Genomic DNA, 15,736 nt, shown 5'->3' with positions numbered 1-15,736 from the left:
GCTGAAAAAGGAAAATGGCAGAAGTTACTGAGTAGGCTGGGTGATTCAGTGAGAGTGGACACAGACAAACCTGAAGAACTCAATGCCTTCTCTACCGTAATCTTCACCAGCAAGGTCTCACAAGCCTCAAGGCCTGGGATTCACAGAGAGGAAGGATGACCACTAGTGGATGAGTCAGGGATTACTGGAGAAACTTGACTCCTACAAGTCCATGGAACCAGAAGGGCTGTGTCCAGGGATGCTGAGCAAACTAGCTGTTGCCACAGCAAGGCCACTTTCAATCATCTTTGAGAGGCCATGGATACTCCTGTCAACTGCAGAAATGTTGTACCTATATTCACAAAGCACTCAAAGTACAGCCGAGGCAACTGTAGGTTGCCCAGTCTCACTCCAATCCCTGGAAAAAACAGGAACCCAGTTCTCTTGGACGACATTTTTGGACACATGGAGATGCAGGCAACTGGAAATAATCAGCATGGGTTCACCAAGGAGAAATCACACCTGGTTAACCTGCCTGATTGCCTTTTTTTGATAAAAGAATGCGATTTGTGGATGGGGGTAGAGCAGTGGATGTCATTAACCATGAGTTTAGCAACATTTTCAACACTGTCTCCCACAGTGTTCTTGTATCCAAGTTAGGACATCATGGTCTGGATGGGTAGCCAACTGAATGGGTTAAGTACCAGTTGGATTGGGTCAGAGGGTTGTGGTTAATGGGTTGCACTCTATCTGAAGGCTGTACTGTGGCATCTAACCTAGGACCGGGTCCAGCAGTAGAATGGGTTGCCCAGAGAGGTTGTGCAGTTTCCATCATTGGAGGTTTTCAGAGACCATTTAAGCCCTAAGAAAACTGGTCTGACTTCATTTTTGATCCTGCTTTGAACAGGAGGTGGGACTAGCAACCTCCTGAGGTCTCTTCCAACCTGAATGATCCTGTAATTCCTACGTGCAGTGCTGAATACTGGAAAGCTGTTTTGGATGCATAATCCTCTCCCAACACTAAGTTGTTCCACACCCATTTTACAGCCATGGTAAAGACTTCAGCTACCCTATTGCTGAAAACATTCTTTCACATCCCTACTGCCTCAGCGTTTCCCTCCCTGACACAAAACAAACATGTTTTTTTTGTTGTTTATGGGTCGTGTTTGTTTTGTTTTGTTTTGTCTTGGTTTTTTTTGGTTGGTTTTTTTTTTTTTTTTTTTTAGCAGGGAATGTTCCATGTACACGTTGTGTAGCTGGGTCTGTTCAGTGTATATCACATGTGCTCACACATCAGAGACCACATGTACCTCAGTACAAGTACCTACAAAACACAAAACTGCTTAACTGAGAAGCACTTGTGACATCTGGCTTAAGCTGCCAGTTCCTGGGAAAAAGAAAGCCAGGATCAAAAGAGGGTATTATGATGTGCTGGGGGAAGAGAGGGTGACATTGGGAAGAAAGGGACTGTTGGAGATGTATCTGGCAGAGGCAGAGCACCAGGAAAGAATGAGGAGATGCTGGGCAGATGGGGCCGTTCTCCTGCAACACTAACCCTACTGCTGTCCTTGGCGTGCTGACAGTAGTAACAAGTGGTGGCCCTGTTCATGGGAGACATAGTGTAGAGCAGAGGAGTGAAGCTGTGCAGAGCAGCTCTGAATAAGCTTAGCTCCCTGTAGCCCCAGACTAGTCCTCACAGGGTACATACAGCAAGGCAATACATCTAGGAGAAGCATGAGGGGAAAAAAAATAATAATTTCCTCCCAGATGTAAGTGACTTACACAGATTCCTTTGATAATTCTGGTCCAAACAGCAAAGCAGTTCTCTCCTGCAGTTGTATTTTTTCCCTTTCTGTGGCCTTGCTTGACATCAGACTTTCTGATGTCTGCACCCAAGGTGACACCGTCTCCTTCACTGTCCAGCTACAACTCACTCCAGGACCCTATTTCAAGTAGAAAATAGCACACCATGTTATCTTGACATCAAAAATAATGCAGAAACGGGATAAACAGAGAAGACTTGATTCTGGTCTGTCCTACAAGTATGTGCAATTTGAGCTTTTAATGTATTTTACTAAAAAAATTGGACAGCAGAGAGCAGAAGAAGTAAAGCTATTTCATATGGGATCCTGGTTTCTGCCAGTATTATTCAGGCTTCTTTTGATGATAACATAGATTTTTGAGCTGAAAAGGAATGGACACAGTGGAAAGATCGTGTGGACAGAGCCACAGAGAAGGTCATTTTCATAGAGGGCTTTCCTACCAACAGGAGAGGCTGGGGAGAGGAGGGAGTGATGCTTCTCCTGGTGAGCACTGACTGCTGGGTCCTTCTGCTGTCCCATACACCTGGGACTCTTTCCAGCATGTTGATGTACAGGTTTCTCCCCAGGTGTCAGCACTGATGGGTCAGGAAGACAGTTAACTCATGCACACAACCGAGGTCACAGCACGTCTCTTCAGAGCAGTGCAGAAGCTGCTGTGCCTCAGCCTACAGCCTACAAATAGCAGCGCTCTTTTGTCAGCAGCTAATAAGCCAGGCAAACCTGGTCAGGCATTTGTAGACATAGGAACAGGTCAAACATTAATATTACCTTAATAGTCCTATTTGCCATTACTAAATGCCAACCCTCAATTCCAGCTGAGGGAGGCTGGAAGGCACAACCTATCAGTCAGTAAAGCTTGCTCACTAACATAAATAACCCATGCTTCTCTCTACCCTGCAACAGCAGGCGTGACTTGGGGCTGAAATGGTTTCTTCTCCCTCCTTCCTCGCTCGCTCTCTCTCTCCAGCCCCCACTGCCACCCACCATGTGCATGGAAAATCTCAGCTAAAATTGCTCATGAGACAATACTTGCATGCAGGATAACCCTTCTTATCCAGTCTTCCAAATATATCCAAAGCATTTGAAATAAAGCTTTTCTCACAGTAAACGACCCCAGTCTCTGACTGAGAGGGTGTTATGCTCTCGGCGAGTTGTAGTGAGGAGCGGCACAAGGGTTTCAAAGGGCTGAGCAAGAGGTGATGTGGTGGATGACAGTGCCTTGGAGCCATTTCTGTAATCCATTGGTCTGTTGGGTGCTCCTGAGGCTGAGCAGTGGGGGTCTGGTGTGTGTGGGAGAGTGATCAAATGTCAGCGCTGGGAGAAAGACATCCAGGTACTATTGATGTCCAACCAACTTGAAGTCATAGGTCTCGCTTAGGAGTGGAGGAGGCTTTTGCTTAGCAATCTTGGCTTTTTTCCTTGGTGAGTTTTTGAGGAGATGACAGCTAGGGTGGGTGTCTGCGCATTGGGGGGAGAAGATACTGCTGCCTGCAGCATCATCGGTCATATGAAACCATAACCAAACTGCACATCACGTGACCGACCGATAGACCCCTGTGGGTCTCAGCATCTTCCCTTTATTCTCCTCTCGTCCTTTTTCTACTCCAGTAAGCGATCACCCTCGGACAAGGCTGCTCCCACAAGGCTTCTCCTTCCTACACCAGCATCGCCGACCACAGAAGCTGCCGCTCTGGCGCTGACCCAAAGCAAGACTTAACGGTGACTTTTAGGATAACGCGGAGCTGTTAGCGGGCACTAGGGATGTTGTTGCTGTTGTTGTTGTTGTAGTTTTAACGACACAGGGGGACAGACAGGAGTTTTCTCCCCCGAGGGCCCTAGCAGCCCACTGTCCAAGCGCCTCAGTCGTCCCGTTTGGGAGCTCCGGCCTCTTCCCTTCTGCCGAGCGCGACGGAGCAAACCCCTGGCACGGCGGACAGCTGCGGGCCGCGCCCGGCACCCGCGGGGCACGGCTGTGTCTGGGCTGGGCGAGGCTGCACAGGTCGCTGCCCCACGCTGCGGGCCGGGCCGGGCCGGGCCCTGCTGCGCCGGGCGGCGGGCGGTGGCTCGGCCGGGGCCGCCCCGGGGAGGCCAGCGAGGGCGGCGGGGCGGGGCCGGGCGGCGGCAGCGCCGTGCCGTGCCGTGCCGTGCCGCGATGGAGGGTGCTGAGGCGGCGAGCCTGCTGGGGGAGCGTGGCCTGGGGCGGCTGGCCCAGTTCAAGACCTACCGGCGGCGGTGGTTCCTGCTGGCCGCCGTGTGCCTGCTGAACTGTTCCAACGCCATGGTGAGTGCGGCGCGGCGGCGGCACCGGCTCGGCCCGGCACCGCGCAGGGCCCGCGGGGACGCGCCCCCGGAGGGGTGAAGGCGGCCCCGCGTCGCGGGGGGAAGCCGGCGGCCCCGCGGTGCCCGAGCGGTGCCGAGCGCAGGAGGTGGCGCGGAGCAGGCAGGGCAAACGCCCCGCTCTCCTGGCTACCCGCGCCGGAGCGCTGCGGAGCAACTCTGGCTGCTGCCGCCGCCGGGGGAGGATGGGGTGACAGGGCTTGCCGGAGCCAAAAACACCTCCTATCTCTTCCTAGAAGCAGCCAGGCAATCTTCAGGGCTCTGCCCCAGTGCCCTGTCTCAGATCCACCCCCTCATCCTTGGAGCACCGGCGCTCGGTTGTGCGCGGAGAAGCCGCATCCCCGCCGTGCCTCGGCGGCCGAACCAGCGGCTTTTCCTTTTGAGCTTTGTTTCTCCTGTTCCGACTTCGGCCTCCGCGCCTCCCTCCCTGACCGGCGGGGTCCGGGGCGCAGGGGGTGGTGGCGGGGGAAGGGCCCGGTGGGGCGGGAGGGGGTGCGTGGTTTGGGAGAGCGCAGGAGGACGCGCCGCCGCGTCGAGCCGGGCTGGGATGGAGCAAAACGTATTCTGGGGCACGGCTGAAATTGCTGCCGAATTCACTTCGCAGGCCGGGCGGGGGGAAGAAACAAGGTATTCAGCGTCTGTTTAAGGTCACATGTTTCAAACCTAAAAATAGGAGAACGATGTTGAAACTCCTTGGGTAGAGGAGCTGGAGTTTGCTCTGCCTTGTTGCTGGCCTAGAACAGCAGATTTATCTGCCCAGAAAAAGGAGCAAGTACGTTTTCTTTTGGGTTCTGTCGCACATACAGGACAGTATAGGGGTGATTTTGCACTAAACATACTGGTCTGTGTACTTATTGCCTACAGGTACTTTATTCTGAAATACCTGGAAAAAAAAGGGATGCCAGATCACACCTCACCTCTTGAACTGATTAAAACTAGGTTAGTCATTATTGAGATAAACACATAAAGTTTCCCCTTACCAAGTCCCAGTATGTGAGATGGAAGCCCAAATCTTTGCTCACCAAGTCACTGAGAATGTTGTTGATAATTATCAGACTGATGTAGAATTATTCATGTGCTTGAGGATTATCATGCTGCGAATGCAGGCTGTCTGGCAGCCAAGGTCAGGCACTGCAACCTGCAAACATTTAAATGCTGCGAAGGAAGAGCAGGTATTCCATGATGCAAGAGTGCTGGAGTAGAGAAATGAGAAAGCACAGTGAGAATGAATGTGCCTTCTCAAGGAAAAATCAGCGTATACTTTAAGAGTGTAAAAAAGTGTCCTGCAGAAAAGCAATGTGAAGCCCTGGTATGTGCTTGCAGTTAAATTGGCACAGCACAACAATATTATGTATGAAGAAAAAACCCCACCCTGCTAGAAGTGGAAGGTGACAGCATGGGTGAAGGAAGCTGTAAAAAACCTTTCCAGGATGTCTTGTCAGACTTTGACTTTGCTGAAACCTTAAACGGGAGGCTTACTTAAAAGGGTCCTTTCAATGCATCTGCCAGTATAACTATGTCCTGAGTCATGTTGCTGAAAACTTGGTAGCCCTGAAAAACTGTACTGTTGTCTGTTTGGTTTCTTGCCAACTTCCTGACTGTCCACAGTATTATTTTCCCACAGTATGAACTTAAGCCAGAACTTCACCACTTCAAAACTGGGTGCTTAATAAATATCCTAGGGTGAAAATATTGTTTCGAAGCCACTGCAAAGGTCTGGAATGGCAAGTATGCTGACATATAAAGTTGTAGCCAAACATTTCCTGATGGTAAAGTTTCTCCTAAATGGTTCCTGATAAAAATCACATTAAAATGGAGGGAGTAGTCGACAGGCCATGAAATCAAAGTGGTTGGTTGCTGTTTAAAAGTTCCAGATGGAAAGATTAATTACCAGTTCTGTGATGTGAAAATTGCCTTGCAAGTTAAGATGTGTCCTCAGTTCCTGTGCAGATGTTGCGTGCAGCACTTTGTTCTGTGTATTCCTATGTCAGGTTATCTGCAAAATGCGTATGGGGAGGACACATGACTTTTGAGTTGTCTGACTTGGAAAGAACTGATCACCTCGTGCTGGATCCTTGGTGTCTTCCAGGATGATGCCTTGTATTCCCCCACTCTTACCCATGCACACGTGCACTTTTCTATTAGTGGTCTTCAGCGTGGTCTCAGGCAGGAGACAATCCTGAGCGGGAGAGAATGTCAGTGTCAGGAACACAAGGTAGAAACAACTTGACTGCAGGAAGGCACACTCGGTCATGCAGCAAGGTCAGGCTGAGAAAGGGGTATTTCTTATTTCAGTCTGTTTTAGCATTGTTATTGAGCAAAACCAGGCCAGACCATGTGGTGACAAAAGGGGCACTCTTCCCTACTTCCTCCTGCTCCTCATCAGCATGAGAAATCCCTTCTCTAACCAGAGCACGGCGGGGTAAATAAGGGAGGCTTTTACACCAACCATGAATAGGACCTTACTTGAATCTCTATTACTGACCTGAGTTTAGAAGCCTCTCTCTCTCCCTGCTGTACAAAGTGTCTACTGTCTTACCAGAGATTTGTTCCCATTTGACAGATATATCTATTCTGGAAATTCCTACCTGACAATGTACTGTAAGAAACCCTTACATTATCTTAAGGCCCTAAGTAGGCTTTCACTTGCTAGTAGCAAACAGTGAGTAGTATAATTCACTTGCTGCCTGAAGTCCTGGGCAGAGAGGCTGTTCTGACCACAGCTAAGCTCAGATGATTGATACCCAGCTGTCTCTTGCAACACTGCTGGTGAGGGGTGACATAACTATGCCTGCGGTTGCTCCCCAGACTTGTTTTCTCAAGCTGATGCTGTGGTTTTGAGTGTGTGGGCTTTTTATTCTGAAGACTTAATGTTTAAGAGTATTCACGGTGTGCTGGCAGCTGTTCTGGTAGCAAACTGCTGAGGCAAAGAGCTCCTTCCTCATTGCTGTGAAGCTGGACAGGTGGGAACTTTCTTTTTCACAGGAGGAACTTTTTCTCGCTTTAGCGCTGGGGACAGAGAAGAGCACACAAGAGTGAAACTGAGAGTGTTTCCTCCCTGCAAGCTGGGGAGGAGGAGGGACTCGGAGGGTTGGAGCAGGCTCCCACTTGGCCGAGTGGTTCCTGACTCACCGGCCTGGAGGACTTCCACCACCGCTTAACGTACTTGGGAGAGAAAGGAGAGCTGCACAAGTGGAGACTGGCATGCTCCAGGGCAGGGTGCGCACGCTCCTCACCCACGCCTGTCTGCTCCAGCGATGTCCCTGTAGATACGCATGCACACACAGCCGCTGCTGCCTGGCTGCTGTGTCCTGCTAGTCTTACTGAGAGCTATAGAGGCTAAAAGTGACATCTAGGCAGGGATCCAACCTTCCTGAAGATCATGCCTCTGTCCTTATTTCCTACGCTGCTGTGTCTGCATGGGTGCCTTCAGTTGATACCAGGGGCTGTTTGCTTCCAGACTGTGTGGCCCTTTTGATCTTGAAGATGAGGAGTCTGGTGTAAGGGCTTCATAGCCTGGCCCCAGGAGAGCAGGAGGCAGCCTGCACATCTCAGAAAGACATCCTACATCCTACATCACCTTCAAAGCAGAGTCCGGGTGCATGGGAGAGAGCATGCTGGGACCGGGAGAGCTGCTGCAGGGGATTAGTGAGTTGTGCCTGTGCCTATTCCAAAGCAGAAGGTCCTATTTCGTGTAAGTCATCCCCCTTGGCTCCTCCTTTTTAAGCTGTACATAAATGGTATTACAGGGGCATTGCTACACTGTGCACAGCTATACAGTGTGCCAGACAGTGAAGAATGCTCCATATGGAAGTGTTTGCTAGCTGATACCACCATGCAAAATACCACATGGCAAAATGGCTTAATTTCCACCCTGCGTGATTGCATGTGCTTGCCATTCTGCAAATGATTTTGCTTTTCACTTTTAGAATCTTGATTTGTTGGTGAGGATGGTAGACATTGTTTAACAGCTTGCCTTTCATGAAAAACAACATTTTTGGTACTGCTCCTGTCAGGGCTGCGCCTGGTTATACATGTGATGCAAAAACATATCATTACTGCTCTTTGACCTCTGAAAATCCTGGGGCTGTGTTTATTTGTCCTGCCTTCTGCAGCTCGCACCTATTGCTTATCAAAGTGTAGAGTCTATATGGAGTCCTGCCTTCATCCATCACCTTGCTACCATTGCAGACAGAGAATTGGTGGCTGACAGCCCACCAGTAACCTCCTGCAGAAGTGGGAGGGAGGCGAATGTTGGGTCCCTTGGAATAGGTGGAGGGAAACTGGGTTCTGCAGGTGAAAAGGTCCTGGAGGGTCTGTGCGGGAGTGAAAACAGTAAAGGCAACAGGGCAGAAGAACTGAACCTCGAGAAGGTGGGAGCAGAAGGGGAATGAGAGCAGGAGGAAAACTAGAGGGTTTAAGCTGACTCTGTGAGGAAGAGGGCTGGATCCATGTCTGAAAATCAGTTAATGGTTTACCAGGGTATCAGAAAGAGCAACATAGAAGCTGAGAAAGGGGGGCAGGATGAGAAAAGCTGTAACCTGACCTTGGTTACAGGAGTGCCCAAGCAGGCTGCAGTTAATGGGGAAGGGAGCAGGCAGTCTCTGGGAGGTGCAGGAGAAGAGAAAACAAATGTCAGCTAAAAGAAAGTTAAAGCAAGGGAGGGAGAACTGAAAGTGGAGCCAGTACCCCTCCAACGTCAGTACCAGTCAGATGATTTGGCCTTCCCTGGTGGTCTCACATGCTCCATTGTTAAAGAAGGTGGGGAGGGCGCTCTTCTGTAATTGAGGAAATAAGTAGGCTCTGGGTGGAAAACATTTCTGTCCTTTTCTTTTAGTGATGGGGTATGGCAACCCAGTCAGCCAGCTGTGTGCTGAAAGCAGTGGGAGCCACAGCAGTACTCCAGTGCAAGCCGGAACAGGCTCGCTGATCTTCAGGGGACCAGAAGATCAACTCTTCGTCAGTTGCTGTGCCCATTGTGTAGAGCACAAGTTTTATAGTCCAGAGTGTGTGCTGAGGTATGACTTCCTGCCCAGACTAACATGCACTGGAGCTTTTGCTGTCTCTAAACTCAGAAATCACAGTGAGATGAACGTGCTTCTGAGGCTTGAGCTCAGGAGAAGAGAAGAGCGTGGGAACTATGATTCCTGCATTTGCAAAAGAAATGGTGTATGTTATTACAGTGGCTATTCCAACATCCTGCTAGATGCATATCTGAAGGGAGTGAAGAGTCCATCCCAAATGCTGAAGGATCAAATACCATGGTCTAGAACATGAGTGATCATGGCCAGCAATATTAGATTATACTGCAACAGGAGCTGTCATTTGAGAACAAATAATGCAAAATTTGTGAGGAAATGCTGGGAAGTGAGTTTTGCCAAGTATTAGGAGGTTGGGCTCAAACCCATTGTTGTTGGTTGGCATTCGAATGCAGGAGTCCCTATGCTTGAGTGGCTCCACGTGGGCTTCTGTGTAAATGGCTTGACCTAACTATGCCATGGCCCAGAGAGTGGACTCCTGACATCCAACATTATCCGCTCCAAGTTGTTAAGCAGCCTAGCTGTGTTCTGCTGTGGGGACTGCACAAGGTAGTTGTTGAGCAGTAAGGATGTGGGACTCTGAGATGGGTGCATTTGAAGCCTCAGAGACAAGGCATTCCTGATCTGTGGGGTGGCAAACTGGGAATTTTGGCAAAGTTTGCTAAAATGTTTTGGTTAATTGCAGCCCTGACAGGGCTCAGAATGGACATAATCTATAGTGGGTGAATGGAAATTGCTTGTCACCGTTGCAGGTCAGGAAGAGACATTGACAAGGGGCTGGACCCTCTCAGTTCTGCTGTTGTGACATCCATTGAGCTGCCTTCAGAGCAGCACACGTGGACATGGATGTAGCAGTGCAGTGCTTAACACGGACTCCCCTTGATGCCTTTTGCATCTCATACTGAGGCTCTAGGTCAGTGTGGCTACACAGGCAGTGGATCTGGGTGCAGTTTGACCAGACCACAAGGGCATATGTCCACAAAGTGAGGCTTATGCAGGGACTGAACAAGTGTGTAGGCAACCCTGTTAAGAACAGAGGTGTCTGTCTGTTTCTCCTCCCTTCATCTGTCCCAGGAACAACCAGCTTTTTGGGCTGGCATCCTATAGCCCCATGCATTCTCTCCTCCTGCATCTGTCACCATGATCTACAGTGGGCAGCTTTGGTACTGTTTTTGGTGTGCCAAAGCTGAGTTAAGGCAGTGGTCCTTGGGGAGTGAAAGAAAGAGTCTTCATCTCTCAGTCTTCATTATGCATCTTTAGAGGTTACAGGGCTTAGATCTCACCAGGAAAGAACTGCATCGTGCTCACCCTGATCTGCCTGAAGGGATGTGCATGAGGGCAGTCACTGCTTAAGTATCAGCCTTGGCAGTGCAGAGTTTCAGAAGCAACATAAGGGCTCTAGTGCCCAGCACAAGAGCTTGCTAACTGCTGTGGATGAAGTCGTCATAGGTGGGAAAACCAAAAACAGAAGGTGGCATACTCAGTTGCTTACCATGGCAATTTCCCTGTGTTAGCAAAACCACACCATGCCATTTCTTTGTTGCAGGGAGATTTGACGTCCACTTTGACCACAGCTACACCTTGAGCTCCATTGCCCGGGTCTTAATTTCTCTGTTAGGGCAACACATGGCAAACAACCCCTGCCTGAATGGAGGCAGAAACATAGTTTTTCTCTCCAGACCCGTATAGAAACCCACTTCCTATTTTTGGCCATGTGAGCTTTGTGTCCAACGCGGTAGATGTGGCATGTCAGCTCTTTTCAGAGAAGAGGAAAGGGCTGATGCTAGGAGTCCTTGCTAGGACACTGATAATACATTCAAAACATCTCTGTTACTGCCATTTACTCATTGAATCCCTGCTAGCAGAAAAGCTTAGCTAAACAATGATTTGCATGTGGCTGTACTCACACAGTGACATTTAGAAAGAAGAAAAGCCCATCTCTCCTTCTGCTTTCATTTAATGTGGTAGATTTTATGGTCCCTAGCGTGTCAGAAGTAAATAGGAACACTGCAAGTAACACGCAGCAGAGCGTAGGGACACACCTTCCTCTGAGGCTGCCCAAGCCCTTTTTCAGTTACACATTAACGCCACAGCCGATGCTGTGACAGAGAGGGGTTACCTGGAAAGAGACGGTGGCTGGAGTTCTTTAGTCACAAGTTATAGCTGAAGCTGTAGCTGAAGTTTTTGTTCACGTTTCTGCAAACTTTATCATCTTGTGTATTCAACAGCTGCAAGGTCATCTTCTAACAGTGTGGTAGCCTACAGCCACATTACTGAAATCTGTTGTCAGGTTAGGCTAGTCTTTTTGAAAAGCACCAGAGAGGGCATCTTCATAAAGAATCCACAGAAACATCCTTAAATTTGGGGTAGTACCCTCATTTCTTTCTTGTGGGCATGATCCCAGGACCTGGTTTGAGGATCAAAGCAGGCTTTGTCATTCCCAGAAGAAACAAGAAGCCAATGGCAACCTTATGAAACCAATGCCTAAAACAAGGTTTAGCAGAATATTTAAAGATATGGCACTGGAAGGAAGAGATGTATAGTTATTAAAGTAACTCTTGTGTTTCTCTGTTATGTGTTCTGATATACTCACTAATGCAAATTTCTGGGCCCTTTCCAAACTGTTGAGTGTTTGTCTAGGACAGCTTGGAATAATGTCTCTCTTGGCTGACATAGCAAAGTTGTTCTTTCAAGGCCACATCCAGGGGTTACCAATGCAACCATAAATAGCAGGCTGAGTTTAAGGGCTCTTATTTGCAGAGAGGAGATGGCAGTCTCTTGTTTAGAAGGATTGTTTGTGGTTTACATCAGGTAAGTAAGTGCATCAGGGGCCAACATGTTCAACCTGGGGACAGAAAAAGGTACCGACCTCTGCTTCTGCCAGCAGGACAAGGGGATTGGGGATGAGGTAGTGAAATGGGTGGGGTGCTCTGTGCCGAGATAATGATAATAGCAGTGGTAAAATAGTCCTAGCGTGAGTAACTGCAGACACTAGGGGTTTGAATTTTTATTACCAGCCTTAACATCCAGTCTAATTTCGAGGAGAGACTAAGATAGCTAGCCCCTTCACTGCTCAGTGAGACAGTTTGAGGGGATGCTGAATTTCTGTTCCCATGTTCGTGCTTACCCATCTTTGCTTTCTACTCTGCAGCTGTGGCTGACATTTGCTCCTGTGGCTGATAAGACAGCTGCGTACTTCCACATTTCCCTGGAGATGGTCAACTGGCTCTCAATAGTGTACCTCCTCATCTCGATCCCATTTGGGCTGGTCGCAACATGGGTTCTCGACAGCGTGGGGCTCAGATGTGCTGTGAGTTGAACTGTTCTGTTTCCTTGTGGGCATTTCACCTAGAGGTAGCAGTAGCTGCACAAAGTATTAACATGCGTACTGTGAATTGTAGTCTTGCCAAATGCTGCAAAGAATGAGCATGTTGAAAGCTCTGTCCTAGTTTGGCAATAGCAGTCACATCACTTGTGAGGTGGGCAACAGTGGGAAAAGTTAGGGTAATGTTGCATTCATACTTGCCTTTTCCTGCTTCAGTTTTTGTCGTCTTAGCCAACTGACAGGGACGGATGCTGTGAGCTGAGTCTGTGAAGACCTTACTGTAATTGGGTAGATTTGATAAGGAAAAGTGTTAGCACAGCTATTTTGTTTGCTGTTTAAGGAGCCGCAGGGCATGGTGCAAGCAAGGGACCCCTGTGAGCTCACAGGTTGGTCTATGCTAAGCCAGCTTGGGATCTCTACACTGTCTTCCCAGAAGCAAGAGTGTTGTGGAATGTGGCACTGAAACTCTAGCATGCTAGTGGTAGAGAAGAGCGTTTGCAGGATCCATATACTGGATGATTATTGCCATCATCTTTGGATTGTCACAGCAATATACGGGTGATGGTGCAAACTTGCAAACAGAGTGTGATTAGTGAACTTTGGATTTCTAATCAATTCCATGACCATGTCTGTTGCCTTGCATAAGCTACATTGTGGTGTAGTTCTCGTGTAGGGCCAGGACAGCCACCTTGCTCCCTAAGGAGCAATGTTGGATCAGGAGCATCTTGCAGTTGCCCAAAGGGGTGGCGGTGGTCTGCAGGCAACTTTCCATGCAGTGATTACTGACACTCAGTGTCTCCTGTAATGCATCCGAGACCCTGCTCATGCTAGTCTGTTGCATTAAGTTCTGCCATTCAGCCTTCATCACACAACCCCTGCCTGTTTCTGCTTGCTGCAGGTGATCCTGAGTGCATGGCTGAACATGACGGGTAGCATCATCCGGATATTCAGCGTCCTCAAGTTCCTGAGCTTGGGTTCCCAGAGTTACTGGTACCTGTTTATTGGGCAATGCCTCTGTGCGCTGGCACAGCCCCTTATCATCTTTTCACCAACAAAACTGGCAGCACTATGGTTCCCAGACCACCAGAGAGCAACAGCAAATATGATCGCATCAATGTGTAAGTGACAGCTGCAAAGTAATATTGCTGGCTCCCAGGACTTGCTAGCATTTGTTTGTCTTTCAGAGGCAGCAGGCAGAGAAAGCCCTCTACACACAGCCATTTGGCCCTGCAAATACATCTCTGCCCAAGAGTCTCATAGCCAAGTGCAATAAACCAGTGCCTTCGAGGCCCTGCAAGACAGGCAGGCATTTCCTTGCTGGGGAGTAAGAAGAGGGCCTTAGCCACATCCAGGTGCAAAGTTCAAAGTAAGCCACACAGCCTCCCAGCCTTCCTCCTCTCTGCCATGACAAGGTGATCGTCTTTGTCTAAATATCATAAAGGCTGGGGACAGCCCTCAGTGTTACTAAATCTAAAGTCTGTACTGGCCTTAATTCTTCAGCTTGTTAGAAAGGTGTCCAAATTGCATGTGATGCCTGTGGTCACAGTTGACAAATTCTGTAGTGGCTGGAGGTGAGGCTGCTGCAGCAATTTTGTCTACCAGTTTGTCCAGTAGCAAGGCTGAGCGTGTATTCCCAATTGGTGTGTATGCATACACAGATAAAATATACTCATTTGGCCACACAAACATGTTGGGATGCTAAATGCAGCAGGACTACCACACTGAAACCACATCTGCCTTTCACAGTGCCTGGAAGCTGTGAAACTGGAGAGGAGACACGAGATACACTTGCTCTAATCTCATTCCTCTCTTGGCTGCTTTGGGCTCTGCTAGACACAGGATACTGCACTTAACAGAGCTGTTTCCTCCCTCCATGTAACATTTCCCCATCAGCCAGAAGAAATATCTTCCTCCTTTCTCTAAGGACTTGAGAGGTACTGCAGAAACTGGGCTGGCTTACTGGCTCCATCCGGGAAAGCTCACAGTACCTATATAGAATCATAGAATGTGTTGAGTTGGAAGAGACCCCACCCCCCTGCAGAAAGCAGGGACATCTTTAACTAGATCAGATTGCTCAGAGCCTCATCAAGTCTGGCCTTGAATGTCTCCAGGTATGGGGCCACCACCCCCTCTCTGGGCAACCTGTGCCAGTGTCTCACCACCCTCATCGTAAAGAACTAATATATATGGGGGAGCCCTACCTGCTCTTCCCTCAAAGCAGCCAACAGGCACCTTTCCTCCCCACTGGAGTTGTGGGGAAGGGGTGGGCATGGGGAAAAGGGCAGTATAGGAGCACCCCTGTACGGCTTTCCCAATGCTGCTGCAAACCCAGAGCACAGGCACTGTTGTTTAGCAAGAATGGATTTATGGTGTCAGAACAAATAAATTATTTTTGCACTGCCTTCCCTAGAGGTGTGCAGGGCTCACCTGGTTTCCCAGGGCTCAGATAGACCCTCACCTTCCCTGCTGGAGAAGGAGCTCTGTTGTCAGTGTGGTGCAATACAGTTACTACCAGGGACCACTGGGCACTTGGTCCATCACTGCCCTGAAGGACCCCAGCCTGCAGACAACTTGCTTTTTTTAAGTGAGAGCAGTCAGAGCTGCCAAAGAGTATTTCTTTCACATAGCATTCTCAGTCCTTACAGGACCGAATGGACCTAACTATAGGAAAGAATAAAACTGAAGAGCAAGGAACAGTGGAAACCCAAGAGCTGAAGCTGTTCCATCTGTGGCATGTTGAGAAATCAGTGTGAGGACTGAATGGGCTGTGATTATTATCTGCTACAACACCTGCATATTGCTGTGTAGAGAGCTTCCATTAATACTGTCTGGTTACAGTCATTACTGTCTGCTGTGCAAAATCAGGTTTTCATTTCAAGAAAGTTTAAATATTGCTTAGAAGGAGCCACAGCCCCAGTCATTTACTCCAGTCGTTAATTACTGCACTGGCAAATGTCTACATGTTCCTTCTTGTCTGAATGATCCTTATCCCCCAGCTATTCAGTCTTGTTGCACCTGTTTGTCAGGTAGTTATGGACAGAGTCACCTCTTCTCTCCTTTGTGTAGAAAGACTGAACAGCTCCAACCTGGTCACTTTACAAGCACATTTCCCTTGGCCTCTTCCCACATGTCTCCATGTCCGCCTGTTGCTCACATGAGTTTTTTCTCTCAGCTTGCTCCAGTTTATCAGTACCAGATTTATGAGCATTGCAGTACTGTCGGTATCAGTGCTG

At 48.9% G+C, this 15,736-nt stretch overlaps 1 protein-coding gene across 2 annotated transcripts in view; it reads left to right on the top strand.

Moving 5' to 3' along the window:
• The first annotated feature begins 3,911 nt into the window (after positions 1-3,911).
• The window catches only part of SLC49A3 (solute carrier family 49 member 3), a 29,840-nt gene continuing 18,015 nt past the window's right edge, over positions 3,912-15,736 (top strand). Inside the window, exons 1-3 of one of the 2 annotated variants that reach the window (XM_054186521.1) lie at positions 3,912-4,083; positions 12,330-12,488; positions 13,402-13,621. In XM_054186521.1, coding sequence (XP_054042496.1) covers positions 3,955-4,083; positions 12,330-12,488; positions 13,402-13,621 — 508 coding nt within the window. In that variant the 5' untranslated portion in view covers positions 3,912-3,954. The remainder of the gene's footprint in view (positions 4,084-12,329; positions 12,489-13,401; positions 13,622-15,736) is intronic. The other variant, XM_054186520.1, reaches the window with a different exon arrangement.

Source organism: Rissa tridactyla, chromosome Z (assembly GCF_028500815.1).
Source record: "Rissa tridactyla isolate bRisTri1 chromosome Z, bRisTri1.patW.cur.20221130, whole genome shotgun sequence".
Lineage (NCBI taxonomy): Eukaryota > Metazoa > Chordata > Aves > Charadriiformes > Laridae > Rissa > Rissa tridactyla.
The sequence above is the reverse complement of the archived record's forward strand: the minus strand, read 5'-3'. Positions and strand labels throughout refer to the sequence as shown.